The sequence below is a fragment of the Embiotoca jacksoni genome, unplaced genomic scaffold, assembly GCF_022577435.1.
Source record: "Embiotoca jacksoni isolate LCO1_2020_lvr unplaced genomic scaffold, fEmbJac1.0.p SCAF_7, whole genome shotgun sequence".
NCBI lineage: Eukaryota > Metazoa > Chordata > Actinopteri > Embiotocidae > Embiotoca > Embiotoca jacksoni.
In genome coordinates this window covers 13,128,366-13,156,183 of record NW_027185425.1, presented here as the reverse complement: position 1 = coordinate 13,156,183, position 27,818 = coordinate 13,128,366, and the positions used below count along the sequence as shown (strand labels likewise).

Sequence of the window (27,818 nt, the reverse complement as noted above, 5' to 3'; positions counted from 1 at the left end):
TATCAAGTCAACACAGCTGTCATTTAGCTAGCCTTCAATTAATGCCACAACATATTCAAAGGTTCCAAAACAATTTCGCTCCGAGTCCCTCATAAATGTTAGTCACTCTCATCCTTTAATTACAGTTGACAAGAGCAAAATATTTGCATACTCTAACCTTGTGGTCTTGCTTCATCTCACACTGGCCTTGCTTCCTTTTTAAACATTGTGTCCAGTTATAATAAGTTAGAATATGAGCTGCCATCTCGCAGCGCCTCAGTCATCCCTATCATCCTTCCACAGTCAAATCCGGCATGGTGGCCATTAACAGTCTAAATGATAGACCCAGCTCTGAAATGTTTCCATTCTGATTAGGTGCCTTAGGCACTAATGATAGCCAATGAAACAGACTCAATTCATCTAAAGTAGAGCCAATCATTTTGTGAGAATGATTTGGCCTAAAAGCAGTTGGTGTGGCAGGCAAAAGTAGCGGCGAGAACTCCTTTACAGGAGAAAGACACAATTTCCGATCGTGTTCTATTGAGAAAATGACTTTGATACAGTAATTGGATTATAAATATATTATAGAAAACCCCTTTTCCTTTCTCCATGTCGGCTGTGGTTGTTTTTCTCCTTTTATTCAAGGTGTTTGTGAACTCAACTACGCTCACTGAATCAAGGTCTCAGGTGCTGTTTGAACCACTGACCCTTCCGCTACACATTTCTGGTTACCTGCTTAGGCAAGCACGAGCCATGAATCCCACTGAAGTTATGAAAAGGGGGGCACTCGAAAGCTGTAATTATTTCCCACGTCAATGCGATTTGGATGGCACTCAATGTGCTGACAAAACTGAAGCAAAGAGGTAGAAGTCACTTTATTGACTTCACCAAATGTTAAACAGACTTTTACAAAGCCAATACCTCCTTCAACTCCAAATCCCATGACCCCTATGAGCACTGTGGAGCCAATGAGTCCACACATATCTGTAGGGATTGTATCCCCACTGCAGTCATTTTAGGAATTAAGTGGCTCGGTCTATTATATTGCTTCATGACCTCACTCAATCAACTCCTCCTTTTCTCCCTCCCTCTCTTGCTCATCAGTTTTCTCTAAAGTGAAAACCTCTGACTTGAGTCTGATAGTGAAGGTCTCTCTATAGACACTCAAGCAACGTGCAGCAGGAAAACACACACACACACACACGGAAATCTCAGAGGCTATAGAAAGTAAACAGGATTAACTCGCTATCCCTCGCTCCACTGTAAACGGCCTGTAATGGCACCACTGCTTCTAAATCCCTCCATCTCTTTCACCCCTCCCTCCTCCCTCCCTTTTCTATTAAACATGGAGGTTAATCCTCAGCCTCCCTTGTCCCTAGCGCCGTGGCCCAGGATAAGCTGTCAGAGCTGGGCTGCTGATACTCAGCTCTGCTCCAACAGCCACACAGGCTGGACACAGCGTCTGAGCATGTGTGTGTGTGTGTGTGTGTGTGTGTGTGTGTGTGTGTGTCTGCAGACTTGTATGCATGCATGCTTGCGTGTGAAAGTGTTTTTACATCCATACCCATGTCGATGGCTGCCTGGGTTTTCATGTCTGGATATTGCTGTTTTTTTTTTTTTATAGATATATATCTTTTGCCAAATTCCATTTGTATCTCCCTCTTCTTTTACACAATCCAATCTCTGCTGGAGTAAAAAGCTAACTCTGGAGCACCCTAGAGCTACAAAGTGCACTCAGCACCAGCCACAACAGCTTCCGACTGAAGCCATTGACACAAAAACACTGACCCATACCTTCGGGTCCTCTGTACTGGGTCTAATGGTGGTACTGGGGCGCTGAATGAGGAATCGCTAATGACTCCAACACTCTCCACCGATGTCACAAATGCCACACAAGTCAATGCATTTTCCCTCCTAGCCCTCTTTCACTCAACGCGGCCGACCTGCTTGCTGCGTGGCGAGGGAAAAGTCAATACCGTTCGGGTGGAAGAGGCGTCACAGGAACTAGAAACAGCGCCTGGAATGACCCGTTCAGCCTGTAGGTCAGAGCCATTGTATTTTTCCATATTATGGGAATTATTGTTTCCCCGAGTTCTGTAATGGGTTCCAGACCCCTGTGAAGTAATTTAAGCTTTGAAGGACAAAACAATGAATAACCACAGTTACTCACATGAAGGCCATCACCTTATTATGACCATCCTAAGACTGCAGGGGGGCCGAGAAGAGGGGAATAAAATAAGACCATATGGTACAGAGATCTGTAGTCGTACAAGCCAACTGATGATTGAATGTTTATACGATTTACAGTGAGATTATATTTTATCATCTACTTTCTTTATAGGCAGGTCATCTAAACATTAAGGCAGTGTCAATTTAGCCTAACCATGTTTGGATGGATTGAATGACTTGGTCCTTCCAAGCAAAAGTTCAAGACAGCTGTTACTTGGAAGGCTCCATCCAGCCGTTTTACAGTAAAATGCTTTAAATAAGGTAGGAAACCAGACAGTACTTCACAATATCGAAAACATTTTAGAACCTTTAATGCTGCAGTCATGCAGCCTCACTCTGTCACCTGAAACCACTGCAGTATTTCCAAACCGATCAAACTTAACTGAAAGAGAGAGAATGCTTCTTGACAATTAAATCAAATAAGTAAAACAAGCTTGTGTTTCTGCTCTCTATAATCACAAATAATCATCATAGAGTTGTGAAGTTGAATGACCTTATTCTTCCCCATCTTGGCTTACTTGATTTTCTCAACAGACAGCTGTAAGTGACTCACAGTTGAACCATTTTCACAGTTTGGATGAGCATGAAACATTCTTGATTTAATCATCTATAAATACTGAACAATTGCAACGCTTGGAAAATGAAAGTTTCTTCAATTAAAAAGTCAAAGGTAGAATTCTGTGGAGATTCTATGGACATAAATGCTCCACTGTGTTCACCTGCTAGTCGCTAACTTTGCCTGCAATGTCGTCGTGTACAGATAAAGTATGGTACAGTTTACAAGTGATAGAGAGCCTACTCGTGGAAAACAGCTGCTATTTGAAAAAGAAAATTCACAGCACCAGTGAGTGCGATACAGAAGCAATGTTTTACTCTGCAAAGGTTACTCAGGGATAGATGTGCACGTAAGCGTAAAGCTCTTTATCACATCGACACTCGTAGTTAATGCATTACTACAACACAGACAACATTCACCACTTTCCATCTGTCTGTCTCTGTCTCCCTCTCAGCTCACCGCCAGCTGAGACCAGCCTGCCTTTTCATTTTGGTTGAACATTTTCCTCCCCCAAAATCCTTCATTCCTCACAATCACTTTCCATTTCTGTGACACATGGAGTTACCTTCCAGCACTTACCGGGGATCAGCTTTGCTGGCTCAATTTTCTAAACTAACCATTAAGAGAGAGGAAATTAAAAAGAAAAAAAAAAGAAAATAAATCCCCTAGATTTTAATGTGTGACAACAAAATGTAGCCAAACCTCATCTCCTTACACCGCCTGATTATTTAATGTAATCGCTGTCCTCGCGGGCATTACGTGCAAGTAAGCGTGGAGACAAATTAACAGCCGGAGCTAAACGGAGCATTCTGTGACCACAGCAATCAAAGAGCTGTAGCATAAAGTGAGAACAAAAGCTGAAAGTGTTAACAAGGTGAAAAGAAGTGGAAAGGATGTGACAAAAGTAGGCTGCTAAGGAGCAGGAGAAGGAAAACCCATGAGAGACATCAGGGGAAAACATGGCTAAGAAGAAGAATGGGAAGCAAGACGGTGGGTGTAAATAATAAACTGGATTAGGTGTGTGTGTGTGTGGAAGAAAATGTGAAATAAAGGTGTTAAATGAATGAGGGTCTTTTTGATGAGGAAGATGGCTCTGGGAGGAAGCTGAACTAAGAGCTGTGAGGTATTTGGATGACCATTAGTGCAACACAGGAGAATGGGTCAAGGTATCAGAACAGGCATTACCCACAACTGCTAAAAACCTTTTTTTCAATCATGTCAAACACACACTGCAAGCCCCTTGAACTATATATAGAAGCGCAGGTTATGTGCTGCAGGCAAAAATCACACACAGACACAATAAGATATTCCTTATTCTTCTCTCCCGAATCACATGGGAGAAGCTCGCTGAATGAAACCGGACCTTTACCGAATTGCAGCTCCAAAAAATTTTCCATAATGCGTGGAGTGACAGCCAATCAACATATATTTAGACAAGCAAAGATCAAAATAGCATCTTATGCAGTATCGTGACGAAATCTGAAATTGACCTCAGCGTTCAGGCTAAAGCCGTACCCATGCAAGAAAAGATGCTCGTTATAAAGTAAGACACCTCGCGCTATGCCAGCCACACCAGCATCCACCATGCATAGTCTCAATAAAGCAATAAAGACAACAAATGACAGCCTTAAGAGGCTGCTGTATTTTGCAGTAAAAAAAAAATCCATCTGACAGGGGATGCCAGCTTAATTAATACTGAAACTCATCAGCTCACTGACCTGGCCCCTGGTAGTAGTTCCCTGTTGACACCCCCCCCCCCCCCCCCCACACACACACACACAAGTGCCACAGAGCACTATGCATTGGTGACTCACCGGGTCTTTAGCTTGCTGCGCTAACACGGCGTAGGTGGATATCCTGCTGCACAGGCATTTGGTGTGGACAGTGGTTGACGCGAGCGTTTGGCAGCCTTCTGTGCCCCAGTTTTCCGCGCCAGTTTCCCTTGAGGTGGAGAGAGGAGAGGAGAGGGGGTGGGGTGGGGGTGAAGGGGGGGGGGGGGGGGGGGGCGATGGGGATGGGTGGGGGGGTGTCACAGGGGACATAAACAGTGACTTCGAGACAAATAAAAACAACAACAACAACAACAAAAACTCTCACATGATTATAAACACCTTATAGGAAGCCCCAGCTGAAAGGAGCAGTCAGAGAGGGACACAGAGTTTCACCATCAAGTTCACCGAGTTCACTCATTCACTTTGTAGGTTTAACATTCAGAGATCAGCACGCACGCACGCCGGCAGGCTCTGTTACTCCGTTGCCATTAGAAAACCAATGCCACCCCACTCCTTCTTTTCCGTGTTTCAGTACCCTAAACACTCCCTTTCACGTCTTTTCTTCTCTCCAGACCATCTCCCTTCACTTGGAAGAATACCCTAAGAGCCCAAAAGCCTTGAGGAAGAATGAATAAGGTTGCATTAGCAAACAGTTGGCAAAAAACAACAACAATGTGGCTTGAATAGCAGATGGGAGGTTATGCGGTACTCAATGGTCAATTGCTTTGACACTCAACACGTTACTGGAGAAGCGAGCGCCCAGAATCCCGTACAATGAAACCTTATACACTTCATTGCTCTGCATCTCTATCCTCTTCCCTTTATTTTCCATCCCAGCTTCATACCTTTCACTTCTTTTTAAACGCTTCCAATAGAAGGTTGAGTGCAGAGGTTGATCAATAAGGTTCTAACTGAACCAATTACCCCGGCAATTCACACTGCACATTAACCTCATGTTTAACCCCGCATATACTTCTATTCCAGTCACCAGAGACAGGTTGAGGCATAATGGGAGACATAAGAGCAGCTACAGAGATATGCTGACGAGGTCAAGAAGGTTAACTTCAACGCAAAAGAGGCGTCAAGAAATATTTAATTGATTGCTGACCCTCAACTTCTCGCAGTGTTTTAGTGATTTCTGTGTTTCTTTTGATCTTCTCTGTGCTCTTTTCATTGGTTTGAAATAGGTGTAAAGGGTCCCGATAAAACCAATTAGCTGAGGTAACCGAATCGGAGTTTAACTGTAGTTTTTTTTTTTTTTTTTAGTCCAATTCTTTTATATTACAGTGAAAAACTCAATATAGGAAGCCACATTTTCTAAATGTAAGAAGGGTTTATTAAAAACTGTTTAAAACATTTCAATAAATAAAACTTAATACTCTTCAGCATTTAGCGAACAAAGACTTTTCTGATCGCCGCAGCTGATCTGACAAATATCCCTTAAAAGTTTTTTTTGCAGGGCAAAAAGGAATTTTGGAGATGAACAGGTAGCACACAGGCACGACATCCTGACCACAAGAGATCCGGGTTTGATTTCAAGCCCGGCTGCCTTCAGCCCCGCATGAAACAAAAAAAGGAAATTATCCATTGGAAGTTACAGATGACTTCTGTCACTGTTGCTGCATTACTGCAGAAGCTGCTGATTTCAGTGTGTGGGTGTTTAACATGGGAGCAGGGAGATCTTGGGGAGGGACGAGAGTGTTTACAAGAAATGCTTCCCTACAGGGTTAATCTTTGATTTAAGGTAATGAAAACATATCTGGTGAGTCTGATCTGTGTGAGAGGAAACACAATGTACTCTACATCATGGCAATAAACAGTTGGCGCCAATAAAAATAATCGCATTTATGCTGCAAACTGAAAATGACAACATTTAAAAACGGGACACGAAATAAACAAAATACAGCTTGTGCTTGTTCATTTTGTTTGTTCTTCTGTAAACATTGATGGAGCAGAAAAGATGAAATGCAATCATACTGTAGATGGTACCGTGTACACGATTCTTCCGCCCCTAAAGCTTTGTTGGAGAACTTAATTACCTTCACCCCACGTTAATAGCAATGAGTACCCTCAGCAGCGGATGGGGAGATAAATGTTGATATAAATGGTGTTGCTTATAAGGACTTCACTATATAAGGATTTGCATAAAATTTGCAATCTTCGAATCACTCCATACACTAAAAATGTGGGCTTTGACTGTCAAAACGGTGTATCTGAGCACCATTTTAATCTCAGGGAGGGCTTTGGAAAAAGTTTCACTTTATGAAAAATTATAAACTGGCCCAATTCTTGTTATATTTATGGCATCTTTAGGAGCACATCGGATTTTATCCAGCCTTTGGAGAAATAACCGACAGAAAGTTTAATATCTAAAAAAAAGGAACTCCAACATACCCTTCTCCTGTGTATTACTTATTTTATCTTAAATAAATAAAAAAAAACAATATATGGAAAACAGCTCAAGTTGCCCTATTGTACGAGTAGTCAATTCCTCCAAATGAAATATATACTACTGCCAGTAATATGGGGAGATCAACCAAGTGAAAATATCACACATTATAGTATATGTGTGACACAAACTACACACTCAACACATAATAGTGTGCTTTTGTTCACACACATTTCAAACTTTTCCAACTATTGTTAACTGTATGCTCCTTATGTTGTAGTTATAGGCACCTACTGCTCTGTAGTGCACAATATATCTTAGCAATTTCACTCAGAACTTTATTAATAGACGCAACAGTAGGATTTATATATATCAATTAAAAGCATGCTTTTATTTTGAAGGTTAGACCCAAAAAGAGCCTTATGTCAATAGAACATCTCTCTTCATGAAAAATCAATATGACTACAACTAAATCAAATTAACAATTGTTTTTCTGTATCTTTACTAGTAATGTAAAGAAACATGCAGTTGTTTTGCAGTTTCAGCTGCTGTCAATCAAATAAAGCAAACAGTAAAAAAAAAAGCACGTGGATCACATGTCAATGACAACGCATTCACCTCAGTATAGTGCAAACACATCACTCAAGACTAAATATGCTTCTGCGGTGACAGGCCACTCAGACATGATCAGTGTGACTCTAAATGACAAGAATGTATCAACATTGACTTTCAAAAGCACATTTGAACATGATGGAATGCGCGCACAAATACACACACACACACACACACACACACACACACACACACACACACACACACACACACACACACACACACACGGCAAAAAAAAAACATACACCCTCAATTTATAATGCCAGTAATGAGATGCGAGTACAATTCCCTGATGATCATCATCTGCACAGTGACACTTCAAAGAGTGAAGATTGGAAAACGAGTCACAGCAGTGAAGCTTTGAGACAGCTTGACAGGTAGCAACATGGTGCGAGGCTTTGTGTGTTTCTCTGTGTGTGTCAGAGAGAGAGAGAGAGAGATGGATGAAAAAGACAAGGGGAGCGTGAGAAAAAGAAATATGTGCACTTGTTACCTTTCTTGAGGAAATCCTCTGAAATGTGTAAATTTAGTGCGGTATTTTTCAGTGTTTGATTTACATTTCTTATTGAAGAAAATATGCACATCTTGATCCAACGGAGGATTTATTTACGATAGGTTATATGCATACATGAATTAAAAACGTATGTGCCTTGTATGTGAATGCCCAAGAGATGTCAAGTAAAGTAGTTGCAAAAGGTTCTGCTCACACAAGTAAAACACGGCCGTATGGACGACACGTGCATCAATGATTGTGTGTTGCAGATAGAGGAAAGTCCTGACTGACTTATGCATGTAGGTTTGCACATTCCAGTGAGAGCCTTCAAGCCTTTCATTTACTGTCGCAAGCGGTCTGCATGACATGCAACACAGACACAAACATACATATTAAGTACTCTATACGCCAGCCTGGAAGCAAAGAGGAAGTTGATGTAATGAGAAACTGTCTGACAGCTCCCAGCAGGGAGTCGCCGAAGATAACACCAGCTCACGCGTACAAATGCACCATATCTGTGAACGCTTTGTTTCCTCTGCTGAATTTCAAGCTTAATTGACTGCTGGCCATCATCTACTTCAGCTAGGTTTGATGCCTTTCGGTTAAAAAAAGAAAAAAATAAAGCTTTGACTTTTGTTTCATTTCATGTCACCCACAAAGTTGCCTGATCTTTTTTTTTTTTTTTTATTGCGGATCTACATTGGTTAGGGATACTGCTGTGGCTCCCGCTGGGCTCATAGAAGCATTATCATCCAGGCTTAGCTGGTGAGGAAAGATTAAAAGGACACGGCTTTTAATTGACTATTTTTTCAAGTATTTGAGTGAAGCCGAAGCTGCTGTCGACTCTTCTTATCACAGAAAACAGGTACCAGATGTACAAACTGGTCTACGTATCAGTATGGTTGGTTTTCATACTATGGCTCCCAAATGTATACAGCAAAGTTGTCAACCTGGCATTATATATAACAACTGTGAGATGTGTAAATATACAGATTGCTAGCATTGCGATAATCAACAGATCTGTTGTTTGGTCTTGACTCCGACAAAGAATAAAGTGTTTTAAATGAATGTGAGAGTTGGACTCATTTTGACAAGTAGTTATCCCTCATTGCACATGGTGATTACACAGTGTACTCTGAACCACCTGAGCCAAAACCCAACACATATAACTCAACAAGACTGAGAGTGTGTACGGCAGGGAAGTGCCTCTGTAAGGCTGCACGCAGGCAATGTGCTATTTTGAGATTAATGCTGTCATCGGCACACACTGTTCTTTCATTCTCCGTGTTCATCATCTTTGAACATGGTCTGAAATGTGGCTGTTAGGGTCAAACACAAAGTACATATGAGGCCAAAGGGTGTGTGGTCACAATCCAAAGGATTAGAGATCACCTACTCCATTATCGATTTAATACTGCGGGGTACCCAAATATGTTTACAAACGATTGGAGTTGAGATATTTCACGCAAAAAAGCAAATTTGTGCAAAAGTAAGGGGGGGTCACAAACTTCATGAGAACACACAAGTTTAAGTCAATCAATCTTGTAGTTGTCGAAATAATTTACTAGAAAGGTAAAAGCATGTTGACCTCCGGCGGCAGGAACATTTTAAAATGCTTTTCAATATGCTCACTAATTGCTGGTAGAATGTTGTTGGGGCTTGGAAAAATACTTCCCGAACAACAACGTAAATTGACCTTTTATGTCTACTGAGAATAAATTGGCACCAACTCTTGACTAAAAGGGCAGGGCTATGAAAACCAATTGACCCCTGTTAAGAAGGAAAAAGGAAATGAAAAAAAGGTTAAACATGCTTTGAATTCCTAAAACTGGAAGGCTTAGTGCAGTGCTTTCTGCTGTATGAAAGTAAAGCCACTTATAAAGCCTCCCTCCATCTGCCTCGCATACAGACACACGATTAATGACGTTTCCCGTGTCTTTCAGTCAAAGTAACTTTTTAGAGTCATGTACAAAAAATGATAAGTACATCCCGTAGAAATTGTTTGCTTTTTTTACATGTTTGAACAAGGAAACATTTGATCCTCTTTGAAATTGTGGCTACAGATAAAAGTGGTATACTGAGACAAATGATACATAAAACTGTCTTTTTTAACTTATTTTCATTATTTGAATTTAAAAGAAAAAAAACAGATGAGTCACATGGAAAAAGTATGTAAACCCCAACATTTATCACACCTTCAAATTCATAAAATTCTAATTCGGAGTTCTAGATTTGGTGCCAATGATAAGACCCTCCATAAAGAGTGACATGTGGAGCCTGTCTTATTGAAACCTCTGACATCCTGGATTTGGTGTTCTCTTTGCTATTAAAATGTGGTGTCATCATGCCAAGATCTTAAGAGCTCTCCAAAAAAAGGGTTGTGGAAAAAATACATCAAATATTTCACAAGGACATTTTGCAAAGACTGGTCAAATATGTACAATTTGTATAATGGATTTTTTTTGCATGGACTGCCTAGTCTAGTCGAAGCCCAGATTTGAATACCATTTCAAATTTCACCATGTCTTGGGGGAATGCAGAATTAATAGATGACTAAATGGCTGAATTTTCTGGTGCGGTCAGTACTGGACAAATTGGCAGTCCTTTGAAATCTGCACCACTTGTGGAGGATTTTACTCACATTGGATTGATTTATTTCCATATTTATAATTTGGAGATTGTTTTAAAATCTCTTGACAGACTCCTTGTCTTCCACAACCCTTTTTTGGAGAGCTCTTAAGATATTGGCATTATGTTACATTTTATGTTAGCAAAAGTAAATTCTTAAGGCCGTTTTTTTCTTTAAGAAGTTAATTTTGCTGATGGGAGGAATACTAGCCGGTGAGACCAAATGTGTACTTACTCTTTCCACAGAAGAATATTAGATCTCTTGATATGTTTGTTCGATAAGCTTTTGAAAAAAGCTTTTTTTGCTTTTCCGCATGTATTTTTTAAGGGGATCAAATATTTGCTTGTCTAATATGTTGAAAAAGTATTTAACTTTTTACAAGAGAGATCCTAATTGAAAGGAAAGGGACAGAGAATACAGAACAAAATGCACATTAAGTCTGATAATATTCAGACTTTGCGCTGTAATGTGTTCAAATTCACTTGCTCTTATATTTTATTTTAAGCAATAAGTAACATTTAATATACAGTTACTGCAATGCATTTAAACCAGTTTTACATGAGAAAATGTTGTTCTACACAGCCGTCATTGATTTAATAAGGATTAGCATAATCAGCTAATTTTAGCTGCTGGCAAATGCTGTCAAATGCTGTCAAAACTGATGTCGATTGTAGTCACAAAAAATAGTTTAGTCCACTATTACTTGATATTAGTAAATTGCATGCCCCGTGTTAATTGCGCCACCTCCCACTGCTCATGTCTGGCAAACAGTGCAAAATATCTTCTGTCATCAGTGGTCAAAAAGCACAGACAAGCAAGGATACTACACCAAACTAAAAATATGCACAGGAGAAGACAAACAGCAATAAAATGTCGAGATGAGGGAAGCATTGGGGGATGACAAAAGAATTTTACGCACAGATGGAAATAAGCAGCATGTAAATCACAGACTTTTGTCATTGTTACAAGAGGAATACTTTCAAATGAAATTGCTCTAAAGTCTTTAGAAGACGGTAGGACCAGGTTTAATATTCAGGGGATGATTTGTTGTGAAGTCAGTGACAAAATTGCCACAGATACTGTGAAACCCAGTGTTTTCATGCCATTTTTGAAGGGAAGAGGGAGTGCTGTCATCAAAGGCAAGAGTGCGAGTTGGTGATACACAGCGGCGACAGACAGCTAATGAGTCACAGACAGTGGGACTAGTAGGAAGGAGAGCATCTGTGGAAGTACACAAGGATTTTAAGGATCATGGAGGTGAATGGCCTCAAGAAGACATTGATCCAGTGAGACCAATGTGTTAAAAGTCATCACAGCACATCAGTATCAATGACACATAAAGGCAATAATAACAACATGCCTGCTCAATCAAGTATGTGCTCATTTATTGGCGTGCATGGGTATAAGGGTTATTTTCTTTAGTTTCTACACTTTATACTAAACTCTGTCTGTACCTGCTGTGATCCATGCTTGCTGTTATTGATTACAGGTTGATAGTTAATGTACAATTTCAAGGTCCTGGATTTGCATCACACTGTCGTGGCATACTTGGGAAAAAAGCCATCATCAGTATTATTACTTAACAGAAAAGTCATCACATCTGCACCTCTAATTACTGAGAAAAAATATCTGTTTCCCTTGTCTCCCAATACGGGAATTACTTCTACAAGGTGCTTAAGTTGAGGTTCTTGATATACATAACACGTCAGGAATGACCTCTAAAGTCTCTGTGCCGACATGTCATGAACTGCAATTTTGTAATCATGTTTTCATTATCTTCCTGTATTTTACCAGGAGAACAAAAGGCCAGGGTCAACCTGGTGGCCCAGCTTTCTGTAACCATGTCAACTGCGACATCAATAGATTATAACCTGGTTACGGTAATACCTTTCTTTCCCCGAATTTCCTGAAGCTCAGATTTGTAATTGTGACAAAAATATATTTCTATTAATAAATGTAATTAGTTTACATTTCAAATATAATTATAAATGTATTAAGTGTCTAAGGATAATTTCATCCCTTTGAGAAGGTGACATTGTCAATGACCATGTGTGTGAGGTATATTTGTCTGGTCAAAGTGCTGAAGAGAAATCTTTTTTTTTCTTGTTACCATTGGACTACACTTTCTGGATGTGTCTGATTGTTCCAACATTTTAAGTTTTTCACATTCAAAGGACGTGCTGTGGGTTATTTGTCTCGTCAACATACAGTTTACTGTATAGCGACTGCGTTGTGATGCCTGGGGTTTAGTGTCAATCAGGATTGAAGCCACCGAAATGAAGGAAGGGAAAATGTGAAGAGATGGTCTCTTCTGGCTGATGGCATCAATTCTGGTCAGACATCACATCTATGACGACCAGGGAGCCAGAGTGCACACTTACCAGAGGCAGTATATACATACTGTGCTGGCCTTTTCCGCTCAATACAGCTAGAGCGCACTGAAGCAAATCGTCACATGACACAAATCATCTGGATCTAGTCAACCCTGTACAGTACATAACACCTATTACACAGGACTGACCATCACATATTTATACCACAATGTAGGCCTGTGAGTTGTTGTGTGTGCGCGTGTGTCTTAATGCATACATGTATTTGACCCAGATATTCCATCTGAAGGAATAAAGCTTTCCCTGAAACATACCCTGAGATCATATGAAGCTTGTGATGTTTATGTGCAAGACTGAACAAACTTATGTTTCTGAATGTCATCTCTACCGAGGTAACTGAAGTATTTATCAATGCGAGTCCCATGTGTTATGTAATGAGTCAGAGAATAACAATAATTAGGCATCTCTTCTGATGCACGCATCACTTCTTTGACTTGATCAACGGGGAAAAAAAATTATGAAGTAGCTATCACAAGGCAAGAGATATGAATAAGAAATAGATCTATAGGATGGTGCAAAGGCAGTTCACAGCATTTTCACACTATAACAAGAACATTTGAATAGGTCTTTATTAGGCACAAATCTACTGTCCTTGCCTAATCCTACTTGTCTTTCTCATGGCTCAAGTCATGTGAGGTTGTCACACAAAACCGTCCTTTCCGCTTCTTCCCTGATTCTCGTGTGAGGAGGATGCTTTGTCAGTGACCTCCAGTGTCCCAATCTGCTGCTCGCTGGCATCGCCCTGGGCTAATTTATAAGCCTCTTTCCCAGGATTATCTTTCTTCCTCGTGTGCAAGCGGACAGGAAAAGCAGTGATACAGGTTTTGGTTTCAGCCGTAAATGGTCTGCCGTTCTGCCTGCCTGCGTTCTGTTAACATGGACATGCCTCACACTGTAGCTATGAAGAAAGTGGCTCCTCTAGAAAATGAATTATAAATCCTGACTGTAGAGAGCTTGCATTTTTTTTTTTTTTTTTTTTTTTTGTAGGGGGGGACATATTTGCAACTAGGTTTTCATACAATGTGTCATAAGGAAAATGTGACAGGCTGTGCAACTGGACATGTTCTAAACATCTTGACATAGAGCTTAAAAAGGGCTTAAAGAGGACTTGTAAGGCCAAAGGAACAACTCTCCATGTGCTCATGAAGCACTAACACAGTGCTCGCTCAGCCTACTTCCAGCGACACAAGAGTAAAGAGGATAATATGAGAGTCAACAAGATAAACAGAAGGCAAATACTGTACTTGACAGAAGGTTACACATAAGATCCTGTGAGCGAGTATTTGCAATGCAAAATTGTTGGGACATCTTAACACAACAGCAACTACATGACCTCCCATAGACATAAAGGGGGGTATAGAAGTTACTTACCCGGTTGTTCTTGAGCTCTACAGGTCCAGCAGTGAAGAGGCAATGTATTCCAACAGTCGGCAAAGAGCGGGTCTTTCTTTTTCACCAATTCTAATCTAAATCTTAAATACTAAACTCTAGAAATGTCTGACATCATCTTCATCTAAGATGATGCCCAGAGGAGAAAGCACCAGTTCTAAAGGTTATCTCTGTCTGTACAGTTAGATACAGTGCTCCATGCCACCCCCGCAGGTCACATGATGATGCAGTCAATAACAATAACGTATTAAGTAAAATAAGCGACCGACCTCAGAATAAACAACCCTACCTTGCTTTACATAACTTCTTCACCCATGTTAAACAGCAGAATGTTTACCTCCGTAAAAGCCACCCACATATATCCAAGCAGTCCAGTAGCAGAAATAAACCAAAGCTAAAGACATGTACATACTTGATTTCGACAAAGAAAAGCTTCTTAAAGGCATCAAAAGTAGCTTGAACCTGACTGTCCTCAACCAGCCCCTGAGATTTATGCACAGATAACTGAAGCTACCACGTGAAGGATTTCAGTGATAGCAGGGGAACACGAGCTGGGAGCCTGACCACGTCTGTATCGCCCAATGGAGACAGAGCCCAGATAAGCCCTACTACTGGCCGACTCCCTCTTGCCGTGCTGACTCGCTGTTTGACACAGTCTTGATCCCTTCTGCTCTGTCAGATGGAAAAGTGGAGCAAGCCGTATCAGCCATCCACCCCCTCTCCTCCTGGTGGCTACGCTGTTAAGTGTGTGTGTGTGTGTGTGTGTGTGTGTGTGTGTGTGTGTGTGTGTGTGTGTGTGTGTGTGTGTGTGTGTTTGTGTGCATGTGTTGCGGCTTAAGTGTTTGTCTGCGATAAAGGGTGAAAACCAATATGCATATGTGAAATGTTCTGAAGTGATGCATTTTTAGAGGAGTCATTAAAAAGAATTGCGTACAAACTTCTTTTTTTTTTTGTACAATTTCAAAAATATATAATGTTAACTGTTAACTGTTGCTTCTGCTCAGATCCAAAAACAGACATAGGCAGATCCCCTGTGTAATTGACTGATTATTGGCACTGTATTATTAGCTATGACATGCTGTAAAATATTAGGCTGTTACCTTGTATAGACAAAAACATATGTAGATTTATGTAGAGCCTATATATATTTACAGCTAAATAATTCCATCTTCTCAGGGATAGCCACCAATTTCATTCTATTTTTACTGTCTATCAAATTCATTTTCTATGCTTTCTCATCCTGCTTTAGACTGCAGGGGTGTAGCCTTTCCCAGCATGCATTGGGGCTGCAGCTGAGGTACACACTACGGACAGGGTCTAACACAAATACAGAAAAACACCTTCATAAATTGTCATATTAGAGGATCACTAAGGCCCTGTGTTACACTGTATTTAGCGTATGTGAGAAAGTTGTATTGAGGGTAATGCAGGCACAATAAAAGAAGACTTTTTAAAAGTTGTATGTGAGTCTGACAGGGTTATAGAGGTGCACTGTTAAGCTGAGGCAGTAGTCTTTTAATAAAAGCCATAACAGACTTTGGAAATCAAGTGTTGGATCCAAGAGGGACCACTATTCATTTATTAATTCCTTCATTCATTCACTTGTTTGTTTCATTTCACAGGAGAGTAATAGTTGGTAGTTGACTGGCCACACAGCTGCCAATATGAGAATTAAAAGTGTCACACACTTGGCTAAGGTCACAACTTGCCGCCGTGCCTTTTTGTAAAAATAAATGCGATTACATTTTGGCCAGATTTGTGCCCAGCTAGTTTTTTGGCAGCGCTCGGAATATGCCTTTGACTTTTTACTTCATTTAGGGTTGAGACCTGCCGCTGCCACAGTTGATAGTGGTGCCAGATCAGTCTGAGCCCAAAGCCAGACCTCAATCTACCGTGTCAGATTGAAGATGTTAGAGCGACTTGCGCTGCCCACCAGGTCTTTATTACTCTACGGCAGTGATGGGCGGTGGGGGGTAACGTGGGGTGCCTGGGTCTTTAACCACTGATCCCAGATCAAGCTAGAGACCGTGGGGATTAGAAACAGGATTAAATGACCCTCAGCCCTTCCCAAACTGGCTGTCATCCATCCATCTAAAGTGTATATTACATTTATCTGTCACTACTGGGTTATATTTTTAAGCTTGCTTTTAAATGAGATTGCTCAGTTGACTGCCTGTGGTGCGTAGTTATTTCAGCTTTGTCATTTGTATGATAGCGAGTCGCTTATTAAAAATGGAACGGAAGTTGCTCTCTGATGGGCTGGCGACCTGTTAAGGGTTTACTCTGCCGTTTTCCCAATGTCAGCTGGGACAGGCTCCAGCCCCGCGTCAACCTCTAAGCAGGTAGAGCTAATAGAGGCATGGATAGAATGTAAAGGTATGTATATTTTAAAGGTGCCAGAAAATCCTAACAGGGCCACAGTAATCTATAATGCAGGAGATATGTGATACAAGCTGCACAATACGGGGTAGAGAGAGGATGTGTGTGTCTGTGTGCGTCAGAGGGGGTTTAGCCAGATATCCCACACTCAGAGGCCGAGTGAGGGTCAAAGCACGGAGATGCCAGAGGCAAGGTCAGCAAGCAGAGCAAAGACAACCTGAACACACATCATCATTCCAGTGGAAGAGAGAGAGAGAGAGAGACATAGTGAGAGACAACAGAGAAGGAAAAAGAGCGAGTCAGAAATTACCAGGTGAAGATTCAAGGTAGATAAATCTGACAACATAAAGATGGTCTTGTCAGTATTGACTTTCATCTCAACTCTGTGTATACCGCCAATAGCCACTTTTGCATTTGTTAAACTGAGCTCCCACTGTTTTGTGTAACTTTTAAACGGGTTAAATGCGACGGCATCTACTCAAGCCGGCGAGGCAAATGAAAACAGGTTGGGAGTTGGTTGTGGGGACATGCGCATGGGGGATGACAGGGAGGGATGGCGAGCTCGACGATTTGGGTGGGCAGATGGTGCCGACATATGGGCCTGTTAGGGGCTAAATAAATAAATAAACACTCACACATAAATACTGAGATGAACTGTGAGTGCCACAAACTGTTGGCCAACTTAGCCAGCTGAGATAGAGAGCACGAGAGAGAGAGAGAGAGAGAGAGAGAGAGAGAGAGAGAGAGAGAGAGAGGAAGAGAAAGAGAAAGCGAAAGCGAAAGAAAGTAAGAAAGAGAGAAAGAAAGAGACAGAGAGACAGAGAGCGCAAATGGCCACTGAAACTGCTTGCTGATTTCTAAATAGACAAAACCTGCACACAGACAATTGCGATGGACATAATAACAGTCTTTACAGATTTGAGCCTCTGTGTGATCCCTAAATCCAAGTAATCTTACATTACCAATGCGCACGGTATGACAATTAAAGAGGAAAAGATACACACAAAGAGCATAATCTGGGTTTTGAATGGGGATGCATCTGTGAGCATTAAATGTGGGCTCCACACGCAGGTCACAGAGAGGCAGTCTCCATCTCTGAGCTCAACTTCTTTTGCGTCCCTATCTGGTTCAGCTGCTGCTGCTGCTGCCGCGTCTGCCACCCTGCTATCTCTGCACTCGCCACCTCTTGTCTGCCTCCTGCTCAAACTCGAAGCCTGTGGCTCAGTCAGAGAGACAGCCAGGTTGAGAGAGGTGATATCCTTCAGCTAACAAACAGCTGCTTGGTACAACATGTTCTCTGTCCATATCATCTCGTGCCCAGCTACAGTCTGCTGTATCTGCTGCCCGGCACGGACAGACAAATGAAGGAGGACTGGAGTACCAATACTGTTCAGTATATGCATATTTTGGTCACTATGCAGGTGCCTGTCCATTCCTTTCCATATGCACCCTACATGGTTTACACGTTTGTGAGTTCACATGTAATTCATGGCTTCCTTTGAGTGAAATGCACCAATTTGCTGCCTCACACCTTTCCCTCTTCTCTAAAAGCAGCTGAGCAGGATGTTGTGATGACCTAAGGCTGTTTACAATACTGCATTTAAATCTGTGCATTAGCTCAAAATATAAACAACCCTCAGTTCTCATGAACAGCCTATTCATGTCAATTTAGGAAAGCAAGAATAGCTTACATGAGCATAAAAAAGGCAGACACTTGCTGAATCACCCAGCTAACTTCACTGATTGTAGTTGGAACATTCTTTCTTTTTACTTTTGGTATTTTCTTTCTACAAGATATCAAAACCAATCATATAGCAAACTAACTTTAATTAAACACTACATGTCTTGCACGCCAGCATGTGTCACATTAACCTCGGTCTTGGTCAGGATGTGTCCTCCTCTCTGTATGTCTGCAGACACGTTATCTAACCCCTGGCAAACAACATTTGGATGTTTTCCACATTCCTCACAGTTTGGGTATGTCTGGCTGATAAACATCGCTGCCACCTCGCAACTTTATATTCTGTTTGGCTCTCTGCCCTCGTCATGTCTGCAAATTTAATTTGATTGCAGCTGTAATCTGCCCGCTAGTTAATTGACTTTGCCGAGAATTGTTCCTCCCTACCTTGATGGAGAAGGGGTAGTTTGATAAGTTGCAATGTCTTCTCCTCTCCCTGCAAACCTACACTCCCATTGTGTGCTTTGGTCACTGGAGAGGACTCCTCCAGAACTGGATGAACTAATGTGATCTCGAGGGGGGAAGTCGAGCTGACCAGAATTTTTCTATCATCCGTCTTGTTGTCACATTAAACGTGGAGTTCACTTCATATCAAAGCCCTTTGCTATGTCAAAGCGTCATGTTAAATTTTGCTCCTAAATATGATGTTTATTCACAACTCATCTACATTAGCAAATTCATTTTGAAGGAAAACGAATGCCAGCATGATAAAATGTGTACTTTTTGGATCTTTATCACTATATTAAGTTTGCTCTGTCATGGAACTGTGGATGAGTGAACTGTCAACCTCAACCTTTAAGCCACCGGGGAGAAAGGTCCTAAAAGTGCCCGGCATAACGGAGAGTTTGAACTTTATCCGCTGATGAAAACCATGTAATGAGGTTAAAAGCTAGTAAGTAGACCATGAGTAAAAATTGTTGCATCAACTGCTGTTTCCAATGTGAAAAATGAACTATCCGGCTTAAGAAAATCAAGTAAATGTGACAATTCACCTCAGTATCAGCATACACTACAGACATCAGTCCACCAGAAGACACCGTGTCGGTGTCACCTTCCCATAGGAGGTTAGGTTGAAGAATTGAGGTTAGATTGAAGAAAAAAAAATCAGAATCTATTTGATTTGAACGTCAGTCGCAATTTGGTCAAGTTTAGGCATCCGAACTAATTGATTAGGGTTCGGCACCAAAACTATGTGGTTAGGGTCCGGATTAAAATCATTGTTAGGGATAAATAAAATACACAACATAAATTACTTAACATGGCTTAATGTAAGTTAAATATGTTATGTTCCATACGTAACTTAGAATAAATTCATGCCAACTTTTGCTTTCTTAATCACTCATAAACCTGTTGTTTAATGAACCAACCCCGTTTGTAATCAAACTTTATCATTCTTTGTCACATGACTTTCCTCTTCCACTATGGTCACACGTTCAGATACTTTTCACTGACACGGTACCCTCTAGCGGACTGACGGGTGTGTTACACGCTTTGGCGTGATACCAGAATGGTATTTTGAGCAAAAAGAAAGCATTCTCATTGTATTTTGTTCATTTGGCAAGTTTCCATCGAAATGGAGCTTTAGTTTCTTTTCTAAAAAATATTACTGAAATAATTATTTAATGCCGAAAACCTAACAACATGTTTAGTATTTTTTATGTAATATTAACCACACTGATCTCACACCATTAAGGGTACTCCCTATGCTTTTGGTGCAGTGTAAAGCTGTCACATTATACTGGTCAGAAAAATTCTCTAGGCAGCATTTATATTTACTCGTGATTGAATATTGTCAGTTTTACCAGGACTGGTAGAAATGAGACATTGACAGATAGTGGTTTTCAATAATTAGTGCGATGAGGCAATGACCTGGAACCAAAGCCTGGTTTCATGGTTCAGAACAAGTTTGACTTTGTTATTGGCACAAAGTCGAACCACTATGTGGGTTAATGGCTATAGCAGTATGATCAATTGTGCTGGTTTATATTATATAGTTCACTAGCTGGTCCACAATACAGAATATCAAATAGTCTGTGACCTCCAAAGGAGAGAAAAGTATTCGGTAAAAACAAACACTTCAAGATACTGATGTAACTGTCCAAATTAAACTGAATGTTCAGAATGGAATAAAGCAAATTAAACTGCCAGAAAAGGTAAACACTGGAAGAAAGGAGGACAACAAAGGAAACGCTGCCCCACAGAGGAGTCCTGAGTGATGTTACTTTTGAACTCTTAACGGCACAGAGAGAGAATGGTGTTTGTTCTCGTTGATGAATTTAATTAACACTAACACAGAAAACTTCATTAGACTGTTCTCAGTTCATTAATAAAATGAATCTGAGTGCGCATGAGTACACACACACACACACACACACACACACACACACACACACACACACACACACACACACACACACACACACACACACACACACACACACAACCATTTCTGCACTGTGCACACACACAACATGCACACGAGTATCAGAATTATTCAGAGTAACTTACAAATTGCCATAGTCCCAGACAACGCACTGAGGATCTGATGTACCCTGCAAGATAGAGGGGAGGGGGGAAGAGGGAAGAGAAGATAAGGTGTTATTGCCAGTCGAGAGTATGCGTGAGAGAAGGAGGCATGGGGAAGACAGAAGAGCTCGTTGCCAGAAGGGAAAGAGCGATGCTGCATGGGCGATGGAGAGAGGTAAACAGACAATGAAAGAGAAGGATGGAAACAGACGGCGGGAGGGAAAGATGGAGAAAGAGTCATTGTCAGAGGACAGAGCGGCAAATAGCTGCTGCAGAAAGAGAAAAGGTGTGTAAGCTATGAATTGAGAGCCTTATAGAGACGAAAAGAAAAAAGCTATTTCATGGACAGTAATACGCATACCTGTTGGGGTCATAAACATCTTGTAGTGAAAAAGTTTTCAAATCCTTTACTTCGATACAAACACAGAGGAAAGTAGGAAGGTACATTTAAACAACTATGAAGCAGGGAACTATATTTAAGTATAAGAAGTAAAGCAGTGGTCCTTTCATAGTGTGTAGGAGCTCACATGACTAACAGTCAAAAACATGTTAAAATCATTTTAAAAAAACAATATCAGGCTATTTCCCGCAGGGGACTAAACCCTGGTGATTTGCTGTCAGCTCGCTCTTAATCCACCAACTCGCTGGAGCTAAAAGCCAATCGTTGGGGGTCAAACGGCAGGTGAATCATGTGGTAATCAAAGATCACTGGCGCATGGTGGCGAAGGAAGACTCGCTATGACTCTATCAGTGAATCAATGAGGGGATCGATATTTTTAACTGACTCATCACAACCTGTTCCACTGGTGATCTTCAGTGATCTCTGCATTGATTAGTTTTAAATGGATCGTCTGCGCCCTTTTCGACCTGGACGAGGTTTGTGATTGTAATTGGGTTTAAGTGAACTTTGTGGGTATCTGGTCTGGATCAAACACAAAGTATTTATTCCCAAATCCAAAGAGTGAAAAGATTCAAATTGGTGCCTTATAGAGCTTACAAATGAGTGCCTCTGATCTCAGTCTTTCCGGATTCTTTAAAGTCGGGGTGGTCGGGCCTCTAGCTGAGTACCTGCATCTGAAAAACCTTTGTTCAACTGGGCTGATGCAGAGGAAAATGGATCCCTCTCTGTACCAGTAAGTTGGTGCTTCCTGAGTCCTGCGTTAAGCACTTTGCCTTTGAGCTCCCCCTTATGGCAAAGGGGATTATAGCAGTAACTCCACAGCCAGACTGCTGTGTCCATTATAACAAAGGATGATGACTGAGGACAATTTTAATTAATTACTTCTTCTTGGGTGAAGAACAAACCTATTTTTTCTGATTATCAATGGGGTTGTAAATGAGCCAAAACGGGAGAGAAGGAAGTGATGCACGTTCAAGTCTGCACTGTGAGGATGTATTCCTCTAAAGGCAAGGTCATCCTTCCTTCTCTGAGCAGTTCATAACTGATCTCCCATGAATCAGTGCTTCCAGGGGTCTCTGCATGACCGGCCTGGAGAGGACGGGATGGATGATGCAACGTTTATATAGACAGGATCAGAGACGAGGTGACACGGATTGATGGATGACAGTGCTTTGTTCTGCCTCACGCCGACCGCCATCACCGGCATTAGGTGTCCCCCGGCGTGCATTAGCGCGGCGAGCTCCGTTAGCATTCACCTATCAATCAGCGGGCATCGCGCCTGACTGTTCGCTACAGCGGGAGTGACACCTGTGTACTCCCACGATGGCTGCTTCCTCTTTAGCGCCGATACCCGCCATAATGACAGCGTCTGCTCAACTGATGCCTCTCACTGGGAGCAGCGCAAGTCTGACTCTAACAGCTGCATTTATGGACAGCAATAATGTCATCTACCTTAATAGCTTCTGTCTTCTTTTTTCCTCTCGAGAAGAAAAGACGTTTTTTTGTTTTTTTTTCTTCAAGGTATTCAACACCACATGTGGTAATGAATATTGGATGTGAATATGGTGAGCTAATCAGATAAATGAACTAATGGAACAGAATAGGACCACGCAGGTTCAGGGAGTCTTGAAAGCCTGCCACTTCATAGCCAAGATTATAGATTTAGAAAATGAAATGGAGCAACCTGGATGAGCCTTTTGGACTGATGAAAGTAACCTACAGTAGATTACAGTGAAATTACCAGAAAGGTTTATGGCTCACGTCTGCATGGCAAACCAGAGCTGCCTTTTATAATTGAAACGGCTACATGAAGGATGGCTGAAGGGAGGGAGTGGCATATGGTGTACTGCTTTTACTGTGGGGACACAGAGCTCTCTGGCCTCCTGCTTCCCACTCAACAGTAAAGACACACACACACACACACACACACACACACACACACACACACACACACACACACACACACACGCACGCACGCACGCATCGGGGCACCAGGGAGATATGTGGGGAGTCTGACTGGAACAGATGCCCTCTCAGTGAAGACATGACCCTGCGCAGAGCCCTCAACGCTCTCATATGAGAGCAAAGCCCGAGGCAGCTGCTTCTGCAGCTGGATGTTCCAACCAAGGTCAACACCAACTACAGCTGAAGCCCATGACAGGAGATTCTGCTCTCTTGAACATATGTCCTTCTTGTGGGGAGTTAATTGAGAAGCAGAAAATACTCAAGATAGATATACTCAAGCAACTTTACCCTTCATTTTAATGTAGTTTGACTGCAATTGTAATCTGAATTTCCAATTTGGGTTGTGTTTTGCAGGAATGGTTCGACATTCTAAAATATGCTCATTCTCTGTCTTGGGAGTTTGATGATGAAGATCAGCTCGAGCGTCAGCACCTAGACTGGTGAACCAACCAGCTCTCTGGCTGCTGGCCTGGTGGCTTTGTCTGAAGATATGCTTAACAGATACTCAAAGTTGGATTTTTTTTTTTTTTTTTTTTTACCATCCAAATCCAGCCTTATGTTGGTTGTGAAAGATATGATTGATTTCCTTTTTTTTTTTTCTTTTTTTTTTTCTACTGTATTTTGCATTTAGGATTTGCTGAAACCCAAATCTATTTCAAGTTGTTATAATGGGTGTGTGTGGTTATGATTAATATCATAAGCACTGTTTACATCTCAAATGAAACCATATAAATCAAAATAATGAAAACTCCAAATAATATTGTTCTAATCATTTGAATCTTGTGTAATCATGTGATTCTTATTGGATGACAGAGATGTATTCATTTTAAGGTGTAGTTTTAACTAATTCCTCTTGATCTTTATGTTGTCATTTACCTTCCTCCCGGGGCTTCAGACTGAAGCCTTAAGAAGTTCAGCTGCTTAACGTGAAATGTCGGACACAGCATTTTTGATGCATGACACATATGAAGGGCCAGGAAGTCTGGGCATGTCAGCCTGTGCTGCATCCATTTTCAGTATTCAGTATTCTCTTGTGAGTCCCCTGAACTTTGGGAAGTGTAATACTAAATCCTTTAAGCGCCCTTTTAAGTGGGATTACAATGACCTCCCAACCACTGGTTGAGGGTGTACAAATTTGCATCTGCCCTGTGCTCGACTGTGCGCTGTCCTCAGCGGGAGCCTCCGGTTTGTGGTACAGAGCACCACGCTGGGATCAGCATTAAAACATCATCCTATGGACGGAGGGTGTACAACCTGCACTACCGCTGCTTTGCCAAAAGTGTTAAAAAGCAGAATAATAGGAAGATAAAAGATAGAGGCGTATAAAGGAAATGCCATAATTATGTTGTGAATCAGCGGTTTAAAGTAGGGGGGTGGAGTAGCAGGGGATGGAGAATGAATACGGAGTATTTTTAATGAAACACTGTGCAATAATTTGGATCCTTCGGACTTGGTTGAAACAGCAAGATACTGATATTATTGGAAAATTTGAATATGCACGTATATGTATATCTATATGTGTGTGTGTGTGGGTTTGCGTTGTCTGGAGAGAACCATTAAATATTCAACATTATTTTTTAGAACTGTGTCCACCTTTGCACAGCAGAATGGCTAATGAAATCCACATCTTATTGAGGTCGTGAAGTGTGTCTCTCATTAAACTTGCACTTAGTCTTTTCCACTGAAGACACCCCACGAGTCGGTTATAATAACACACTCTACTGTAATATAAATTGAATAGGTATCAGGAGACAGTGCGATATAAGAAAGCCCAAAAGGTCTGCGTTTATTCGGCACTTCGACCAGCACTATAACGCTTTATAGCATGCAGCACTTTGTGTTTCATCTGAACTTGGGAAACATGGGTCAGCTGGGAGAAGTGGATCCCTTTGAAGCTGTAAAAATATGTATTTTCTTGACCAATCTATAAGTATGTAATAAAAACTGCAAACGCTTGCACTAAAAAGTGCTTCCTTTGGAATATGTTTTTTACTGCATGTGACACACTTTGATATTACTGCGAAAATGAAGTGAATTTTCTGGATTTTACGTCGTCCTATCGTGGTTGGGAAAGTTTGGGTGATAAAAGTCGAAGGAATGTTCCTCATTCCCTAATATCCTACACCTGAAACAGACAAGATCTTGAAGACTCATAACAGAAGCAGTCAATAGCGTAAGCTTTGTTGTCCTGGATAATTGGCTGTGTTTGTATCACAGAAAAACAGTGCGGTTCCAGACCGTTCTCATTCCCAGGGTTTCAAATACTGCCATTTTGTCACAGCTGTTGGCGTCAGACAGATACACACAAGGTGCCCTTTGGTTTCAAAGACGTACGCACAAGGTACTTCATGTGTTTTTGAAGTGTGGCAAAAGTGACGAAGTGCAAAGGTGGAAAAGTCGGTGGATTTCTTTGTAGTAACACAAAGCCTGATCTTTTTCTAACCACAACCACGTTGTTTCTGGTGCTAAAATGAAAGTTGATCGGCAACTTGTGCGTCCAAATGAGACAAAATCTTTCATATAGCGTCAGTATTTCGATGCCCTGGTAAATGTCATTATTTGAGGCACTGGGAACGTGTTGGCAATTCTTACTGTTCTTACTATTGAATCAGATTTATTTTACTTACATTTAAAAGCGGGGACAGCTCCACCACCACCATGGGCTCGCTGGGTTGTGGTTCTGGTCGTACTGTCACTGTCAGGATCTTGGAGTTGATCACTGCGGGGGGGCTGCAAAGATACATACACACACAAATGAGGGTTATTTTTTGAGAATTTTGGCTTCAACAAGTTTTGCTTAAACCAAGTTTTCAATTTTGGACAATGGCAAAAAAATAATTATGATAATAATATAATGCCACTGATTTCTTTATTTTGCTCTTTGTCAAAAATATGTGTACACCATGTCTACTGTGATGCTTTTGACGTTTTTTAAGTCGATTTGCAAAAATACACACAAAATAAAACAAATGAAGGAGTAGAAAAGCCAAAGAGAACGCCTGAGTAAAAACTGTGTGCTGGATCTATTAACATTCAGCAGAGCTACGGAGAGAAAAGGGTTTTAACAGATCCAGCTCATCCACATCCAAGAGCACTGACCTGAATTAAAGGGCCCAGGGCCAGCATAAACACCATATCACAGTGGCCTTTTGACAACCTCATGATTTCTTCTAACTTCTATTTTTGCAAGTTTCAGGACCCATTAGATGGCACTCATTCAAATCCCACTGTACATTTCCAAAAATACACTGACAATGCAGAATAAAGGGAAGCATTTCTAGGGAAATGTACTTTTTTTTGTCTGATAAGAGAGAAGCAACAGAGACATTATAAGGGAGAAGACAGTTGAAGAAATGGAGGTTGGAATTAGGTAGAGGAGAGGAGCCACAGAAGAAAGTGCACAGAAATAAAACAAATATAGTGAGAAAAGAAACTAAAAAGGTAAAAGAGAATACAAGGGATGTTACAAGTCTGACAAGTTGCAGAAAGGTAAAGGAAAGGACAGGGACAAGAGGAAACTGTTTCAAATCCTTAAAAAAAAATAGTAATTAAGTACTCACTTTGGTGCAGGTAAAATGATGCCCAATGTCCTGTACAGGACGGCTCCAATGACATAGTACATTGTAGATTCTGAGTCCGCTTCTGTCTCTGAAAGAGAATAACATTTTTCAACTGATCAGCACCAGATGCAGTTTGCCCAGAACACCTTCAAAATCAATTACAGGTATACCAATCCATTTTATACCCCTTTTAATCTTGTCCAAAGGTGCAAGTTGCTGAAGACTGAAAACAAACGATGCTACGCAAATGGAAACAAATCCATATTTCTTGGTTTATTCAAAAAATAAGAAACAAACTGTCTTTATATACTCTTCTGGCATGTAAATGGGTCATTGCCACAACTTTATATTAATTTTAAATAGAAAATAAAAAATATGTTGTGAGACAGCTTCAAAAAAAAACCTCAAAATCTCTGCGCAATATTACCTAGACCTAATACATTTTATATTAAGGCTGTTGTGATGCTATTTATGATTGATTAAACTTGAGCTAATCTGCACTGATGAACTAAATCCATCCATCATAGCACTTGGTGACGCAAACGAGCACAGATTTCTCCTCTCAATTTCTCACCGTCAATTTCAGCCTAATTTACACACACTATTCAGGTGTCGCTGAGAAACGCTCTGTTGACTACATCCAAAAAGGAGAAGTCAATAAATTGCAGTGCTTTACTGAAGCATTTGACAACTACATGTTCCACTCTCAGGCTAATTAGCTGCAAGATTGTAGTTTCAAACTTTGAAACACTGTATGTGTTTTTGTTTGCCTTTGAGCAGCTAGTATCTCACCTACTGATCATCTACTGCAG

The 27,818-nt window shown here is 41.0% G+C and overlaps 1 protein-coding gene across 4 annotated transcripts in view; it reads right to left on the bottom strand.

Moving 5' to 3' along the window:
- adgrb2 (adhesion G protein-coupled receptor B2) overlaps positions 1 to 27,818 on the bottom strand; it is a 211,619-nt gene that overhangs the window by 52,271 nt on the left and 131,530 nt on the right. For all 4 annotated transcript variants that reach the window (XM_069176990.1, XM_069176991.1, XM_069176992.1 and 1 more), the window contains 4 exons: positions 27,007 to 27,094; positions 26,074 to 26,176; positions 21,064 to 21,107; positions 4,579 to 4,705 (listed from right to left, as the gene is read on the bottom strand). In XM_069176990.1, coding sequence (XP_069033091.1) covers positions 4,579 to 4,705; positions 21,064 to 21,107; positions 26,074 to 26,176; positions 27,007 to 27,094 — 362 coding nt within the window. The remainder of the gene's footprint in view (positions 1 to 4,578; positions 4,706 to 21,063; positions 21,108 to 26,073; positions 26,177 to 27,006; positions 27,095 to 27,818) is intronic.